The 15,254-nt window shown below is 43.1% G+C and overlaps 1 protein-coding gene and 1 pseudogene across 1 annotated transcript in view; both read left to right on the top strand.

The window, feature by feature from the left end:
• Positions 1-15,254, top strand: part of FBXO42 (F-box protein 42) — a 101,368-nt gene that overhangs the window by 59,542 nt on the left and 26,572 nt on the right. The window contains exons 3-4 of the mRNA XM_044237253.1: positions 1,463-1,579; positions 8,915-9,049. Of these exons, the coding sequence (XP_044093188.1) occupies positions 1,463-1,579; positions 8,915-9,049 (252 nt within the window). The remainder of the gene's footprint in view (positions 1-1,462; positions 1,580-8,914; positions 9,050-15,254) is intronic.
• Positions 12,978-13,069, top strand: LOC122901459 (annotated as a pseudogene).

The raw sequence follows: 15,254 nt of genomic DNA, 5'->3' as shown, positions 1-15,254 counted from the left end.
GTTGTGATCTCTGTCAAATAAATAAATATTTAAAAAAAAAAAAAAAAAAGATTGTTCCAGAAACATTAAGCTCTCACTTTTAAAAAAAAGGAAAATGGACTGGATATTTTAGAGTCATTTTAGGTATACAGCAAAATTGAATTGAAATTTTAGGATTTCCCATATATCTCCCTATATACCCAAAATCACAGCCTCCCCTATGAACATCCCCTACCAGAGTGGTACATTTTTTACAGTTGATGAACCTCTTGGACCACTCATTGCCCACAGTCCACAGTTTACATTAGGGTGCACATTCTTTGGGTTTGAACAACTGGATAATGACATGTATCCACCATTATAGTAAAAGCTCTCAGTTTTAAAGATAGCTTTCTGTAGTTGTAAATTCATCATTTCATAATTCCCTGTAAGCTAATTATTATCTCTTTGTTTAAGATGGAATATGCTTGGGGTGCCTGGGTGGCTCAGTGGGGTAAAGCCTCTGCCTTCAGCTCAGGTCATGATCTCAGGGTCCTGGGATCGAGCCCTGCATTGGGCTCTCTGCTTCGCAGGGAGCCTGCTTCTCTTCCTCTCTCTCTTCTCTTTCTCACAAAACTAAACTATTCCCCCAGCCTCTTTGCTTTGGAGTAAATAATACAGTTATTTTATTTTTACTTACTTACTTATTTATTTTTAAGATTTTATTTATTCGACAGAGAGAGATCACAAATAGGCAGAGAGGCAGGCGGGGGCGGGGGGGACGCCGAGCAGAGATCCCAGTGTGGGGCTTGATCCCAGGACCCTGAGATCATGACCTGAGCCGAAGGCGGAGACTTAACCCATTGAGCCACCCAGGCACCCCTATTTATTTTTTTAAAGTAAACTCTATGCCCAGTGTGAGGCTCAAACTCACAACCCTGAGATCAAGAGTCATATGTTCTACTGACTGAGCCACATGCCCCTACCAATTATTTTAATGTGTTGTCTCATCATATGACATAAAGGGGAGCAGAGTTACAGTGCAAGCTAATTTTGTAACCTTGAGCTTAGTAACACTTAACCTCCCTGAACCTTGGTAAAGTAAAAGGAATAGATTTTCTTGTTTTGAAATTTTGTTTTCCTTCTTTGAATGAAAAATCAGAGAAATTTAGAGTTCCTCAAAAAAACTTAGGTCTTTTTACATATTTTATTTATTTATTAATTTATCAGAGAGGGAGAGAGAGAGCACAAGCATGCAGAGTGACAGACAGAAGCGGAGGGAGAAGCAGGCTCCCTGTCGAGCAAGGAGCCCGATGCAGGACTGGGTCCCCTGATCCAGGGATCATAACCTGAGCTGAAAGCGGCCTCTTAACCAACTGAGCCACCCAGGCATCCCGGATTCTTAAGTCTTGTAAAAGTGATAAGGTAGTTAGTAGATGCAGTTTTAATAATTTGATTGAAAAGTGAAGTATCCAGGCTGAGGCCTTTGTTATTTTGTCTTTAGGTGTAGCTCACCAGTGTTACCATGGTTTCATAAAGGCTGTCCAGGAAGGACACATTCAGTGGGAGAGTCGGACATACCCTTACCCTGGAACCCCGATCACTCAGCGGTTCTCACACAGTAAGTATTCACCGTGAGCGCAGAGGCCACCCTGCCTTTAGTCATATTTCTAAAAATTACATCAGAGGCATGTATTTTGTTTGACTTTTTAATGAAATGAATTCAAAATGAGGATTTATATTAATTTTATAATTACAGTCAGGGAAGAGTGTGAGCCTAGATACAGCATAGACACTCTGGTACAATTTTATATTTGGATTTTTCTAGTATCTGCTCCAAAGAGGTCAAGGTATTATCTTAGACTTGAACATCTGATGTCAAGTCAGAGGAAACAAAGGAAAGGAGTGCACAAAGGAAAGGGTATTTCTGAGATCCTACTTTGGGAGTAGCCAGGATTTAGCACTAAGTCTTAGCAATAATTCTTTATTTTAACATAGTATATGTTTAGCAAACACTGAATTTGACTGGGGTAACACAAAAAGTTTTGAACACAAAGGGTATTAACTATAAAATACAAATTTAAATAGTAAAATGATAAATCTTCTTAGTGTCAGGTGTTCAGTGTATTTATTCCACAGTTCTGTAAATCACTCAGTGCTCATCATGATCAGTGTATATTTTTTGACCTCTTCAGCAGAAGGAGAGTTTATTGGTTATTCATGTTGCATAAAAATTACCACAAAACTTAGCAGCTTAAAACAACATTTCTTTTTCTTTTTTTTTTTTTAAGATTTTATTTATTTATCTGACAGTCGGAGATCTCAGGTAGGCAGAGAGGCAGGCAGAGAGAGAGGAAGGGAAGGAGGCTCCTGCCAAGCAGAGAGCCCAATGCGGGGCTCGATCCCAGGACCCCGGGACCATGACCCGAGCCGAAGGCAGAGGCTTTAACCCACAGAGCCACCCAGGTGCCCCACAACGTTTATCTTACAGAGTTCCTGAGGGTCGGGAATTTGGGAGTGCTTTAGCTGGGAGCTTCTGGCTCAGGGTCTCTGATGAGGTTGCAGTCAGTCTGTCTGCCAGGGCTGTAGTCACCTGAAGGCTTGACTGGGGCCCAGGGATCCGCTGCCAAGTTCACTCAAGTAACTGTAGACACGAGGCTTCCGTTCTTTGGGACATGGACCTCTGTGTAGAGCTGCTAATTACTTGGCAGCTGGCTTCCCACAAAATGAACTGAGAGAGAGACACAGACATCAAGACAGAAGCCATGGTCTTTTCCAACCTCATCTCTGAAGTGAATACTGACTTTTCTGCTCAGTTCTTATGGTCACACAGAGATTGACCAGCGGAATAAATACCAGGAAGTGAGGACTGTTGGAGGCCATCTTGGAGTCTGGCTGCCTCAGACTGTATGTGGTACTCATATCCAGAGGGAATTCAGTCCATAATTACAATTTATTATTGTCTTTGAACTGAGTCTAAATAGATCAAAGGAACAGGCCAAACTATTCCAGTGTTTTCAGTTTTCTTGAGCTATTTTTACTTGTCCTGTTGTAAACCCCCAAGACAGTGGATCTCAAAGTGTGATTCCTGGGCTTCTCAGGGAGGAGGGCATCTGTGAGAACCTTTCAGGGGTCTGCGGAGTCAGAACTGGTTTTGTTTAATTTAATACCCCTGCCTTGAGTCTTTCCCAGGCTACAGCAGTTTTACCTAGCATTCCTTTTGGACCATCCGTGCAAATGTCAACATAGTGAAAGGGCCATTAACAGCAACTACTGAAAATTACCCCAAACCCAACGACTAGTACTACTAGTACTATTTCCTCCTCCTCCTCCTCCTGCTCTTCTCCTCTTCCTCCTTCTCAATTTTATTACCTCAAACATAATTTTGAAAGGGTCTTGAATATTTTCAGGAGTATAGACTCTAAATGAATTCTTGAAAGGAATATTTAATGAAATTACAGAAGAATCCATGTTAGGATTTTTAATTTATTGTTCAAGGGGGTGTTAACTTCAGTTACCTACAGATATTTGGACTAAGAAGTGGAGACAAGGTTTCTAAAGACTTTTCAGATGATTTTTTGAAACAAGTAGTTTTAGAACCCTAGGTGAGGGAAATGGAGCAAATCTGGGTGGGTAAAGTAGAAACCAGACTGGCTAGTATTCAGGGGTGAATAATTATCACAGCAATAGTTCAGCTTTCTAGTGAGAGAAGAAAGAAATATTTTTCTGTTCACAGCTTTGGAAAGAGTATCATCACAAAATAGAGATAGTTATTTGAAGGGGAAATGGAAAGGAAAAGTGCAGTGAGTAAGCTCACAGAAATTCAGAGGTTGGTGGGTTTAGATATAGGTTTTTAACTTTAAAATTTTTTCATATCTTCACTTGAAAGCCAAGAAAATGTGCCATAGATTTTTTTAAAAAGGGGCTGTGTCTCATTTCCTCTGAGCGCATCTCTCATTGTTCCCTTTCTCTCTGCGTGCTAACTGGCAGACTGAAGACGACTGTTACATGGGAAGTCGGCATTTTTCAGAATAGGTTAAAAACCAGGAATCCCTTCAGGGTCTTTCCTTAGCTTCTTCCTCTTCCTACTTTGTGTTTCTCCCCGGAGCCCAATTTTATTTCTTATTCTTGACTCATGTTGAGCTCAAGGTCTGCATTTCCAGGTCTTTGCTCATATTGCCACAGAGATACACAGATGTTTCCTATCTTGCCAGCTACTCGTTGCCCTTAGGAGTTCCCCCAGATGTTCTGCTCTCCATAGTTTAGTTAATGGCATTATCATTCTGTTGGTTACACACTTGAATTCTTGGATTTATCCTCACTTCTTCTCTTTCCTTCCGCAACAAAAGTCAAATCTTACTGATTCCATCCACTTCTGCAATCTCTCTTATATCTTTTCTTATTTTTCCCATTACTCACTTTTATGAGCTAATCATTCCATCTTTCCTAAATCTTTTCTAAATGGTCTTTTTCTCTCACTTCATCTAAAACTGCACTAGACACTTCTGGCACCCATCTCTGAAACTGGGGACAGTGCCACCTCCTAGGGCATTTGGAAATATGTAAGGTCATTCATTGCTCATTGGCTTGACTGGAGAGCAGTGCATGCATTTAGTAGCAAGGACCAGGATGCTGTCTGTCCTGTGGTGAATGGGATGCTCTTACACAAAGAGAATGGACCTGCCTAAAATGACAGGAGCCCCTGTCCGGATCCGCTGCAAGTCTGAAACCTTTCCTCTGCCGAGAAAACTCAGCCTTTCTACACTGCATGCAGAAGTTTCCACTCCCCTGGACTTTCAGGGCCCTAGTATACTCTTTCAGCCTGAATCTCTGCCACATCCTCACGCAGCTAGGCTCCACTCACACGAGGCTCCTTATTATGTCTTAAATTTCCTATGTCAGGGGTGCCTGATAGGTGGCTCAGAAAGTTAAGCCTCTGCCTTTGGCTCAGGTCATGATCTCAGGGTCCTAAGATCGAGCCCTGCATCAGGCTCTCTGCTTAGAGTTCTCTCTCTTTCTGTGTCAAATAAATAAAATCTTAAAAAAAAAAAAAAATTCCTACATCATGGCCTTGTTTGGATGCCCCAATTGCCTTCTCCCTCTCCCTCCTATTCCTTTTTCATCCCTGGACTTGTTTGTCCCTTGTTAATGGCCTGAAAATGTTCTCAGAGATAAAGCCAAAAGCCACGTTCTTCATAAACTCCTCTCATATTTCCTGCATGGAGATTAAGCTCTTTTCTTCATCTACTTGTACACCCCTAAAACACTCTGCCTTCCTTCCTTGTACTGTTTATTACCATCTATCTGTCCCCATAATTGTCAGAGAGGCTGTATACGAAAGAAGAACTTTTTTTTTTTTTAAAGATTTTATTTATTTGACAGAAAGAGACAGCGACAGAGAGCACAAGCAGGGGGGACATAAGTGGGAGAGGGAGAAGCAGGCCTCCCACCAAGCAGAGAGCCCGATGTGGGACCAGTCCCAGGACCCTGGGACCGTGACCCAAGCCAAAGGCAGATGCCCAATGATTGAGCCACCCAGGCACCCCTGATAGAAGAACTTTAAACTTGAGAAGCAAGTCCCTTGACTCTTATTTTTTAAATTTTTATTTAGCAAATTTTTAAAAAAAGATTTTATTTATTTGACACAGAGAGAGGGAGGGAGCACAAGCGAGCAGAGCTGTAAGCAGAGGGAGAAGCGGGTTCCCTGCTGAGCAGAGAGGATGATGTGGGACTTTATCCCAGGACCCTGGGATCATGACCTGAGCAGAAGACAGAGGCTTGACCAACTGAGCCACCCAGGCACCCCTTTAACAAATTTTTAAAATTTATTTTATTTTTATTTTTTAAATTTTTTAAGAATTTATTTGTGAGAGAGAGAGCGTGTAGCAGCAGGGGCTGGGGGGAGAAGGGGCAGGGGGAGAAGCAGACTCCCCGCAGAGCAGGGAGCCCAATGCAGGACTCAATCCCAGGACTCTGGGATCATGACCTGAGCTAGAGGCAGCTGCTTAACTGACTGAGCCACCCAGGTGCCCCCAATTTTCTTTATTTTTAAGTAATTTCTACACCCCAACATAGGGCTCAAAGTCATGATCAAGAGTCATACACCCCCCTGACTGAGCCAGCCAGGCGCCCCTCCTTAGTTCTTCTAACTCACAGTTTTCTCATCTGTAAAGTGTATATAACAAATTCTGTTTATGCCACAGCATTTCTGGGAAATTTAATCAAGGAAATGCTTGCTTTAAACTGCAGAGTGAGGGGCACCTGCGTGGCTCATTGAGTTAAACTGCATAGTGATGGGGTGTTGAAGGTGTCTGCTCCACAGGTGGTAGACTCCTGGAGGATAAGCAGGTTCCAGGTCTTAGACATCCATGCACCTTTTGTGACTTTTCGTTCAGAGTTGAAATCTATTGAATTCTGTGAAATTAAGTGTCTCATCCTAGCTATTTGGCGATTGTGCGCATGACTAATCATGAAGTCTTGACTAACAGAGAATGTCCTTTTCAGATTGATGGAGGGATCTCTTAGAGTCCCTAGCCTCATACTTTTAGTGTTTAAGTTTAGGCTGCACATAGGGTCGGGTCATTTCCTACCCATGCTAGTAATGCCCGTGCAGTAGCTAGCAGGCCCAGACTGGATAAGCAGCCTTGCTTGTTCCATAGTTACGTAATTACTTATCAAATATGTCCTAGCTTGTAGATGTGAGACACTTGACAGCAAAGCTCTTTAAGCATGGGATAAATGCCTCAGGACCTTTCCCTGGAAACAAGTGGAAAACAAAAGAGAATTTAACATCTGAATGTGCAAAGGTTGGAGTTCAGTGAAATTTCTTGAGTGACTCCCAGGCATCATGGGAAATACAAAACAACTGGAAGACCTTGCACTGGAGAGGATTATACTGCAGTAGGCAATATTGCTGGGTGCTGAAGAACTGCTTGCTGTGTGTTCATGTGAATATTTGACTTGCCTTTGAGTAGGGATTATTAGATATCAACTGGAAATAGATGTCTTGGAATAGTTATTCATGGAGCAATCAAACCATTTTAGAAAATTTGAAGAGATTTAGCAATTAGAATAAACATTCTTAATGTTACTTCTTAGCAGAATATTCATACTATACTGTGAACTATAACTTTTGTATTGCACATTCCAGTGGTCTGGATGTTCTAAAAGAAAATGTGCTGTTTGGGTGGAGAATGCTGGTAAAAGGGAAATGACTACTTGAGCACTGGTATTTGCTTAAATTCTTAATTTTTTCTAAAAGGCCCATTGAACTCGTTGGGTCTCCCCACCCCCACCCATACCAACATGTAGGTGTCTTAAATAAAAATAGACAATAAACAAAAGTTTAGTAGGATGCTTAAAATTTTTGAGTGTATTATTGATGGCTATTTTCTCATTCCATTATATCTGAGTTCTAAACATAGCTGCCTGAACTGACTCCCTTCCTCTCCAAGCTTCGTTGATAATAACTGATAGGCATTGAGAATACAGTGTGTGTGAAACTTGTCGTTTCAGGCCTGCTAGGTTTGCAGAGTTTGGGCTGTGCCTTCCTCTTCCAGAAACCTTTGTTTGCTCAAAGAGAAGCAGGAAAATGCCGATTGCCTTATTTTAGTATGGGATTAAAATACATGTGGCAAGGAGCTCATGGGGGCCAGCTGTTGGCTGAGGTTTCAATCCAAATAGAGAAGAAGAAGAATGTGGGCTAGCTCTTTGAAAAATAAAGGCACTGTGCTCTTTTCTATATGAAGGAAACAGCTGCCAAGAATTGGTCTTTGAAGAACGGTGAAATGTAAATGAGCCCTTGACTCTCTTAGTTATGGATTTGTCTTATTAAAGATTCTTACAGTGGACACAAATTAAGGTTCAGAAACCATAGGACATTGCTAATTTCTGTTCTGTAAGTATGGGTTACCAGGAGGAAAAGAATGTTCTTTCGTGCCTGGCACCAGTTGGTTCAGTTAAAAATTTCTTTCATGTTTGTTGGAGTGGCTAGTTAAAGACAGATAGGAGAAGACCAAGATGCTGAAGTTCAGCTCCATTAGTGGACATGGAAATGTGGCTCTGGCAGTTACGCTTTTTGTCTGAGGTCAGCTAAACTCTGTCCTTTGTTACTTGCAGTTCTTAACAATCTGAAGTATGGGCAGTGGACTTTCATAGGATTTTACTTCTTGGTAGTGGGGGGGACGTTACTTCTTGATAGAATCTCTGCCTCCGCCTCTGCCTAGCCCTAGAGCATAATGATGTAGCTTTAGATTAAATATGCAGCTGTACTGAAATTTTACTCATTGAGCACTCTTAATCTGAATTCTTGTGTGCTCTTGCTGAAATGATACTCTTATTTAATGACAACATTGTCAGTTTGTGTAGTGTGCTCAGAAATCACATTTCCATAGCCATTCTCTGGGCCTTGTTTTATTTTACACACACACACACACACACACACACACACACATATTTTTAAAATTTATTATTTTTTATAATCTCTACACCCAGCGTGGGGCCCAAACTCATGACCCTGAGATCAAGAGTTGTGTGCTTCTCTGACTGAGTCAGCCAGGTGCCCCTCTCTGGGCCTTATTTTAAAGAGTAATAATGTGAGGGGTGCCTGGGTGGCTCAGTTGGTTAAGCTTCTGCCTTTGGCTCAGGTCATGATCCTGGGGTCCTGGAGCCCCCATCGGGCTCCCTGCTCAGTAGAGAGCCTGCTTCTCCCTCTCCCTCTACCCCCTGGTTGTTCACACGCTTTCTCTCTCTGTCAAATGAATAAATACAACCTTTAAAGAAAAAAAAAAGAGTAATATGAATTTAACCAATCTGAAGACAAGAGGCTGGTTATATAAAGATGGCACTTGTCAAAGAGTTGCAGAACATGTGAGATAATTGATCTTTGAATGATATGGGCTATAATTACAGTGTTAGAAGGGCTTCAGAGTTAAACATCTTATTGTTTGCTTTCTAGGTGCATGCTATTACGATGCTAACCAGTCTATGTATGTGTTCGGGGGCTGTACCCAGAGCAGCTGCAATGCTGCCTTCAATGACCTCTGGAGACTTGACCTAAATAGCAAAGAGTGGATCCGACCTTTGGCTTCAGGTAAGAAAGAAAATGCGGATCTTTGTCCTCTTACCAGGTAACTCCCTGTGCATGGTAATTCTTTCTGGCTGTTTTGGTGTTGGTCTCTGGTGCTGGGGCCCCAGGTCCTTTGTCAGATCTGCTGTGTAAATGCCAAAAGTAATGTGTTTGTATAAGGTCTTTGAAATAAAAATTTTTTAAAAAGCTTTATCCTGAGTACTGGTGCGCTGCCAGGATTGCTGGGCCACTGTGTGAATTCGTTTGTGTGGTTTTCTCAAGTGCTTGCACTGGTGTGATATGCTTTTTGGTATGAAGTTGAAGTAAGAGCAGACACACAGCATCGTGAGAACTATAGCTGACTGACAGAAGCTGTTGTCCCAGGGCTGAGAGCTCTGAATGAGTATCTTTTGTTGTCGCCAGCTCAGATATTTGGGGAGTGTATGGAACATGCCTCTGCTGGTTTCTCTCAACAACCCAGGAGTGTGGGAAGATTCTTGAGTAGGTGCATTCCTGCACAGCCCCACTGTGCCACGGTTCTAGCAAAAAGCAACTGGTTTTTTTCCTTTTTGACCTCACCTTTCTTGAGGCGGGTGGGGGACTTGTTTTTGCACGCTTGAGGCAGGACAGTTTGAAAAGACATAGCCGCAAGATTGAAGGAGCTGGGGTGATGGAGAAATAGAGTCCACGAAGCATCAAGCACGCTACGAGATTCATTGGCAAGCTTTCCCCGGACACTCATTTGGCTTTTCAAGGTCGGAATTCACTCTCGGACTAAAGAGACTGAGGTTTTCCTTGAGCAGATTCTTATTTAGGTCTTGATTTACTGCTTTGATTATTAGATGGGAAGTGACTTGGTGTAGTAAAAAGTGCCCTGAGCTAAGAGTGAAGAGACCTGAGTTTCATTTCCTGGCAAAACAGCCAGTTCACCATGTATCATTGTACGGGCAACTGCATCTTTCTGGGATGAATACGGATTAGGACTAGGCGATTCTGTTTTATAGAGGGTTGGGAAGGCTGGTTTATGCTTCCCTTTTTTTCTGTGATGACTGCTATGAATGTCTAGGCCAGAGACTTAAAACCTTTTTGAGATGAGGCTACATTTTGCTCCCCCAAAGCTGTAAGTTCCTGTTCCTTCCCCTGCAGTAGGCAAACATAGGAGGCAGGAGCCTACTGACGGCGGGTATTCATTCACGAGTGGGGCTGGCATGCATATAGGTGAAATTCTCTATTAAAATCATTAGAAAGATGACTAGGTGTTAATCTTTTAAAAATTTTGAAAGTTTGTACTATTTTAGGGCCCTCAGGATTGTGTGAGGGTTTCCTTTTCTAGCCCTCTGTCCCCTGTTGCACTTCGTGCAATATTAATATTTAGAATCACAGATTCAGAAATTTGGCAGATCTCTTCAGCTCAAGCATCCTGTTGCTACTATACTTGGTGTCTAGGTCCCATTTCAGAGCAGCTTTTTTTTTTTTTTAATTTAAAGATTTTATTTGTATATTTGACAGAGATCACAAGTAGAGAGGCAGGCAGAGAGAGAGAGAGGGAAGCAGGCTCCCCGCTGAGCGGAAAGCCCGATGTGGGACTCGATCCCAGGACCCCGAGATCATGACCTGAGCCGAAGGCAGCGGCCTAACCCACTGAGCCACCCAGGCACCCTCAGAGCAGCTTTGATTATTCTAATCACAAAATACCAATATCATCTTTCTCTGTCTTGTAACCAAGCTTTATACCTCTGATGATTTGATATGGAGCTCTGGACTGTGGGACTTTCATAGCCTATTGCTAACTGCTGTGCTTAGTTTCCCTTATTTCTCCCTGTAAGGTAGACATGGGACTTTATTAAAACCACTAAGGCAAAAAAAAAAAAAAACAAAAAACCACTAAGGCTATGTTTTGAAATCCCCAAGGTAGAAGTATCAGAGAAATAACTGACTTTAAAAATAACTGACTTTAAAAATACAATGTTAGGGGCACCTGCGTGGCTGAGTGGGTTAAAGCCAGGGTCCTGGGATTGAGCCCCACATCGGGCTCTCTGCTCCATAGAGAGCCTGCTTCCTCCTCTCTCTTCCTGCCTGTCTCTCTTGCCTACTTGTAATCTCTGTCTGTCAAATAAATAAATAGAATCTTAAAAAAAAAAAAAAAAACAGTGTTAGGGGCGCCTGGGTGGCTCTGTTGGTTGAGCATCTGGCACCTGGTTTTGGCTCAGATCATGATCTCAGGGTCGTGAGATTGAGCCCCATATTGGGCTCCATGCTCAGTGGGGGGGGAGTCTGCTTGAGATTCTGTCTCCCCCATCCCCTCTCCCCACTCTTGTGCATGTGCTCGCTATCAAATAAAAATCTTTCAAAAAAATAAAAATACAATGTTCGACTCTTTCCTTTTATAAAACACAGAAACTCCTGAAGGTTTGATTTCCTAACAAAGTGTCTCAAAGAATCTGCTAGCCACTTCACTCTAATCTACAATTAAAGCCTAGTTTTAAAGGGGGGAAAAACAGCTATTTGAAATGTCTACTTTTTAAATAAACAAGCAAGCAATAGTTTTTAAAGAATCCTGTGAGATTTTCCTTCAGGCAGAAATCCCATGGGAAGGTTGCCTGAGGAAATGTTTCTGCCTGCTGTCATGAGTTCCAACCAAATTACTTCCTAACTGAAACATCAGTGAGTCTTTCTGAACAAAACACAGTTGTTGATATATGCCTTGGTGTGCCTGACTCACCCATTTTAGTGCACGGGGGTGGGTAGGTTGGAAGTTGGCTAAAGGGAGGGTGCGTGCCACCCTTCGGTGTCAGCTGTGAAGTCTTCTCACGTGTGAGCATTGGTAAGCATCGAGTATTCAAAGCACCAGCCTGATCAGGGTTCAGTCTCTGCGCGTGTAGTGGTGCGGAGAAGAGCATCCCATGAGCAGGAGGGGGCGGTCTCATCTTGGAGCAGAGTCTTTCCAGAGAGCGCTCCTGCATCAGGCGTCTTTTTCCTTGTTCATTTGTTGATCCTGCAGATGAGACTGGGGCCTTCTCATTTTTGGTGACGTGAGCAGTAACCTGCTCAGGCTGCCATAGCAACATACCATAGACTAGGGGCATAAACAACACAACTTTCTCTCTCATAGTTCCAGAGACTGGGAGTCCAAGGTCAGGGTGCTGGTGAGGGCCGTCTTTCTGGCTTTCAGACTGCCTTCTTGCTCTGTCCTCACCTGGCGGAGATTGTGTTCTGGTGCCTCATCCTCTTTGTAAGAGCTTTAGTCCCATTATAAAGGCCTCAACCTCATAACTTCATTAAACCTGGTTATTTCCCAAAGGTTCTTTCTCCAAAGGCCACTACACTGGTGTTAGGGCTTCAACATACGAATTTTGACAGGATACAATTCAGGCCGTAGCCATTAGAATTAATGTGACTTGCCCCTGAGTCCTTATTATTAGTTCCTTTTGAAATGGTAGAAGTGCTCCATCTTGAGGGAGTGTGGTCGTAACCGGTGTTAGAATGACAACTCACACGGCTAAGAAACTTCGGGAGGCCTGGCTGGCTCAGTTGGTAGAACATGTGACTCTTGATCCCAGGGTCGTGAGTTCTAGCCCAACATTGGGTGTGGAGCCTACTGAAAAACAAAACAAACAAAAACAAACAAATAGGGGCGCCGGGTAGCCCAGTCAGTTAAGCATATCTGCCTTTGGCTCAGGCCCAGGGTCCTGGGATCAAGCCCCATGTCAGGCTCCCTGACCAGTGGGGTACTGCTTTTCCCTTGCCTCCCTGCTCTCTCTCTCTCTCTCTCAAATAAATAAATAAAATCTTAAAAAAAAAAAAAAAAAAGAAAGGTAGAAAAGAGCTGAGCGAGACCTGCCTACAGCCAGTACTTCTCAGACATTTCCGGTGAAGTACCTCCTTCTCCCCTTACAGCTGTTGCTGCGGCCCCTCCTCTCATGAAGCTTATATTGTATTGGGGGAGAAACGAAGCTTTGCGCAGTGGCAGTATCGTAGCCAATGAGGTTTATCCGAGGCGCGATTATTGCTAATTGTATTAGGGGAGAAACGAAAACAAATAGAAAGTATGAAGAGAGCAGGGAATGAGATAGAATAAGAGGGGAAGAGCTACTTTAAACAGGAGGCAACATTCTTTGCTGATATGAAGGATAAAGAGTGGAGCGAGTGAGGCCAGCACGGGCAAAGACCCCGGGACAGCAAAGAATGGAATGTATTGGAAGACCTGAAGGCAGACCTCTGCGGATGTAGCATGATGAGCAAGGAGTAGAGTGGCAGAGATGGAGTTGACATGTAGACAGGAGCCAGTTCATTCAAGGTCTGGAGGATTTTGAAATTTTAAGCAGAGGGATATTATGGATCCAATTTATATTTTATAGAACACTTTCGCTGCTGTTTAGGAAATAGATTGAAGCCATGAGAATAAAACAGGACCGGCCAAGAGGCCATCACAGTGGTATGAATGAGAGGAGGTGATGACTTGGACTAGAGTTCTAGTAGTAGAGAAAAAGGCTAACGGATGAATTTGAGCTAAAATTTTATGATAGAATCGATAGGACTTCTTGATAGTTTGACTGTGGGAGGGTGAGAGGGTTAGTCAAGGCTGATTTAGGTTTCAGGTTTGGCAGCTAGGTAGACAGTGGACCTGTTTGCTAAAATGGAAAATGTTTGGAAGAGGGGTGCCTGGCGCAGTGGGTTGGGCCTCTGCCTTTGGCTCAGGTCATGGTCTTAGGGTCCTGGGATCAAGCCCCACATCGGGCTCTCTGCTCAGCGGGGAGCCTGCTTCCTCCTCTCCCTCTGCCTGCCTCTGTCTACTTGTTATCTCTATCTCTCTGTCAAATAAAGTCTTTAAAAATAAAAATAAATATTTGGAAGAAGTTTAAGTTTTCATTTCTTTATACTTTTAAGTGGTGGTATCCCATAATTAGTTGTTGTGAGATTTTGACATTTAAAATAGAGGGGTTGCCTTCCCTTAAATGATGTCATAGCCCTTCCTTTTATTTGGTTAATTCTACTCTCAGCATTCATTTGTTCTGGCAGCAAATATTTATAAATTTACTACCTTGTGTCTGGTATTATTTCAGATGCTGGGGATACAGGAATGAATAAAACAGACAAAAATCCAACTCTTAATAGAGATCAAATCCAAATGAGAGAAGACAGATATTTTAAAGGACAAATAGGGACACCTGGGTGGCTCAGTGGGTTAAAGCCTCTGCCTTCGGCTCTGGTCATGATCCCAGGGTCCTGGGATTGAGCCCCACATTGGGCTCTCTGCTCAGCCTGCTTCCCCCGCCCCCGCCGCCTGCCTCTCTGCCTACTTGTGATCTCTGTCTGCCCAAAAAAATAAAATAAAAGGACAAATAATGTTGGGTACCTGGGTGGCTCAGTCGGTTGAGTGTCTGACTTTGGTTCAGGTCATGATCTTGGGATCCTGGGATTGAGCCCTTTGTCAGGCTCTGTGCTCAGCAGGGAGGCTGCTTGTGCCTCTCCCACTGCCACTTCCCCCGCTTATGGTTGCATGCTCTCACTCTCTCTCAAATAAAGAAAATCTTTTTAAAAAATAATAAATAGGGGTGCCTGGGTGGCTCAGTGGGTTAAATCCTCTGCCTTCGGCTCGGGTCGTGATCCCAGGGTCCTGGGATTGAGCCCCACATTCGGATCTCTGCTCAGTGGGGAGCCTGCTTCCTTCTCTCTCTCTGCCTGCCTCTCTGCCTATCTGTGATCTCTGTCTGTCAAATAAATAGATAAAATCTTAAAAAGAAAAAGATCCCCAAGCCTGGGTCCCATTTAAATAAATAAAAATAAATAAATAAATAAAAATAATAAATATATGACTATGTAATACAGTATGTTGGAAGATGATTAAGCTACTGAAGGAAAATGATCGCATGTTAAGGGGGTCAGGGATAGGGGAACTATTACAGCTGGAGTGCCCAGGGTAGACCTCATGGAGGAGGCAACATTGAAACGAAGACTTGAATGGGTAAAAGAAGCGAAGTGAGTGGATATCTAAGGAAACAACATTACAAACCGAGAGGAGAAGCAATGCAAAGGTCCAGAGGTGGGAATCTGCTTGCGGTAGTCCATGGATAATGAGAAATCAGTGTGACTAGCACCGGGTAAAGAAAGGAGACTCTCCTAGCAGAGGGGTCGGGCAAATAACGGAGCGGAATGTGTCCTACATGCACGGCTTCTTGGCTGCTGTAGGGAGGTTTTCACATTTTTTTGAGTGAAGTGACTGGTTGTT

Source organism: Neovison vison, chromosome 2 (genome assembly GCF_020171115.1).
Source record: "Neovison vison isolate M4711 chromosome 2, ASM_NN_V1, whole genome shotgun sequence".
Lineage (NCBI taxonomy): Eukaryota > Metazoa > Chordata > Mammalia > Carnivora > Mustelidae > Neogale > Neogale vison.
The sequence above is the reverse complement of the archived record's forward strand: the minus strand, read 5'-3'. Positions and strand labels throughout refer to the sequence as shown.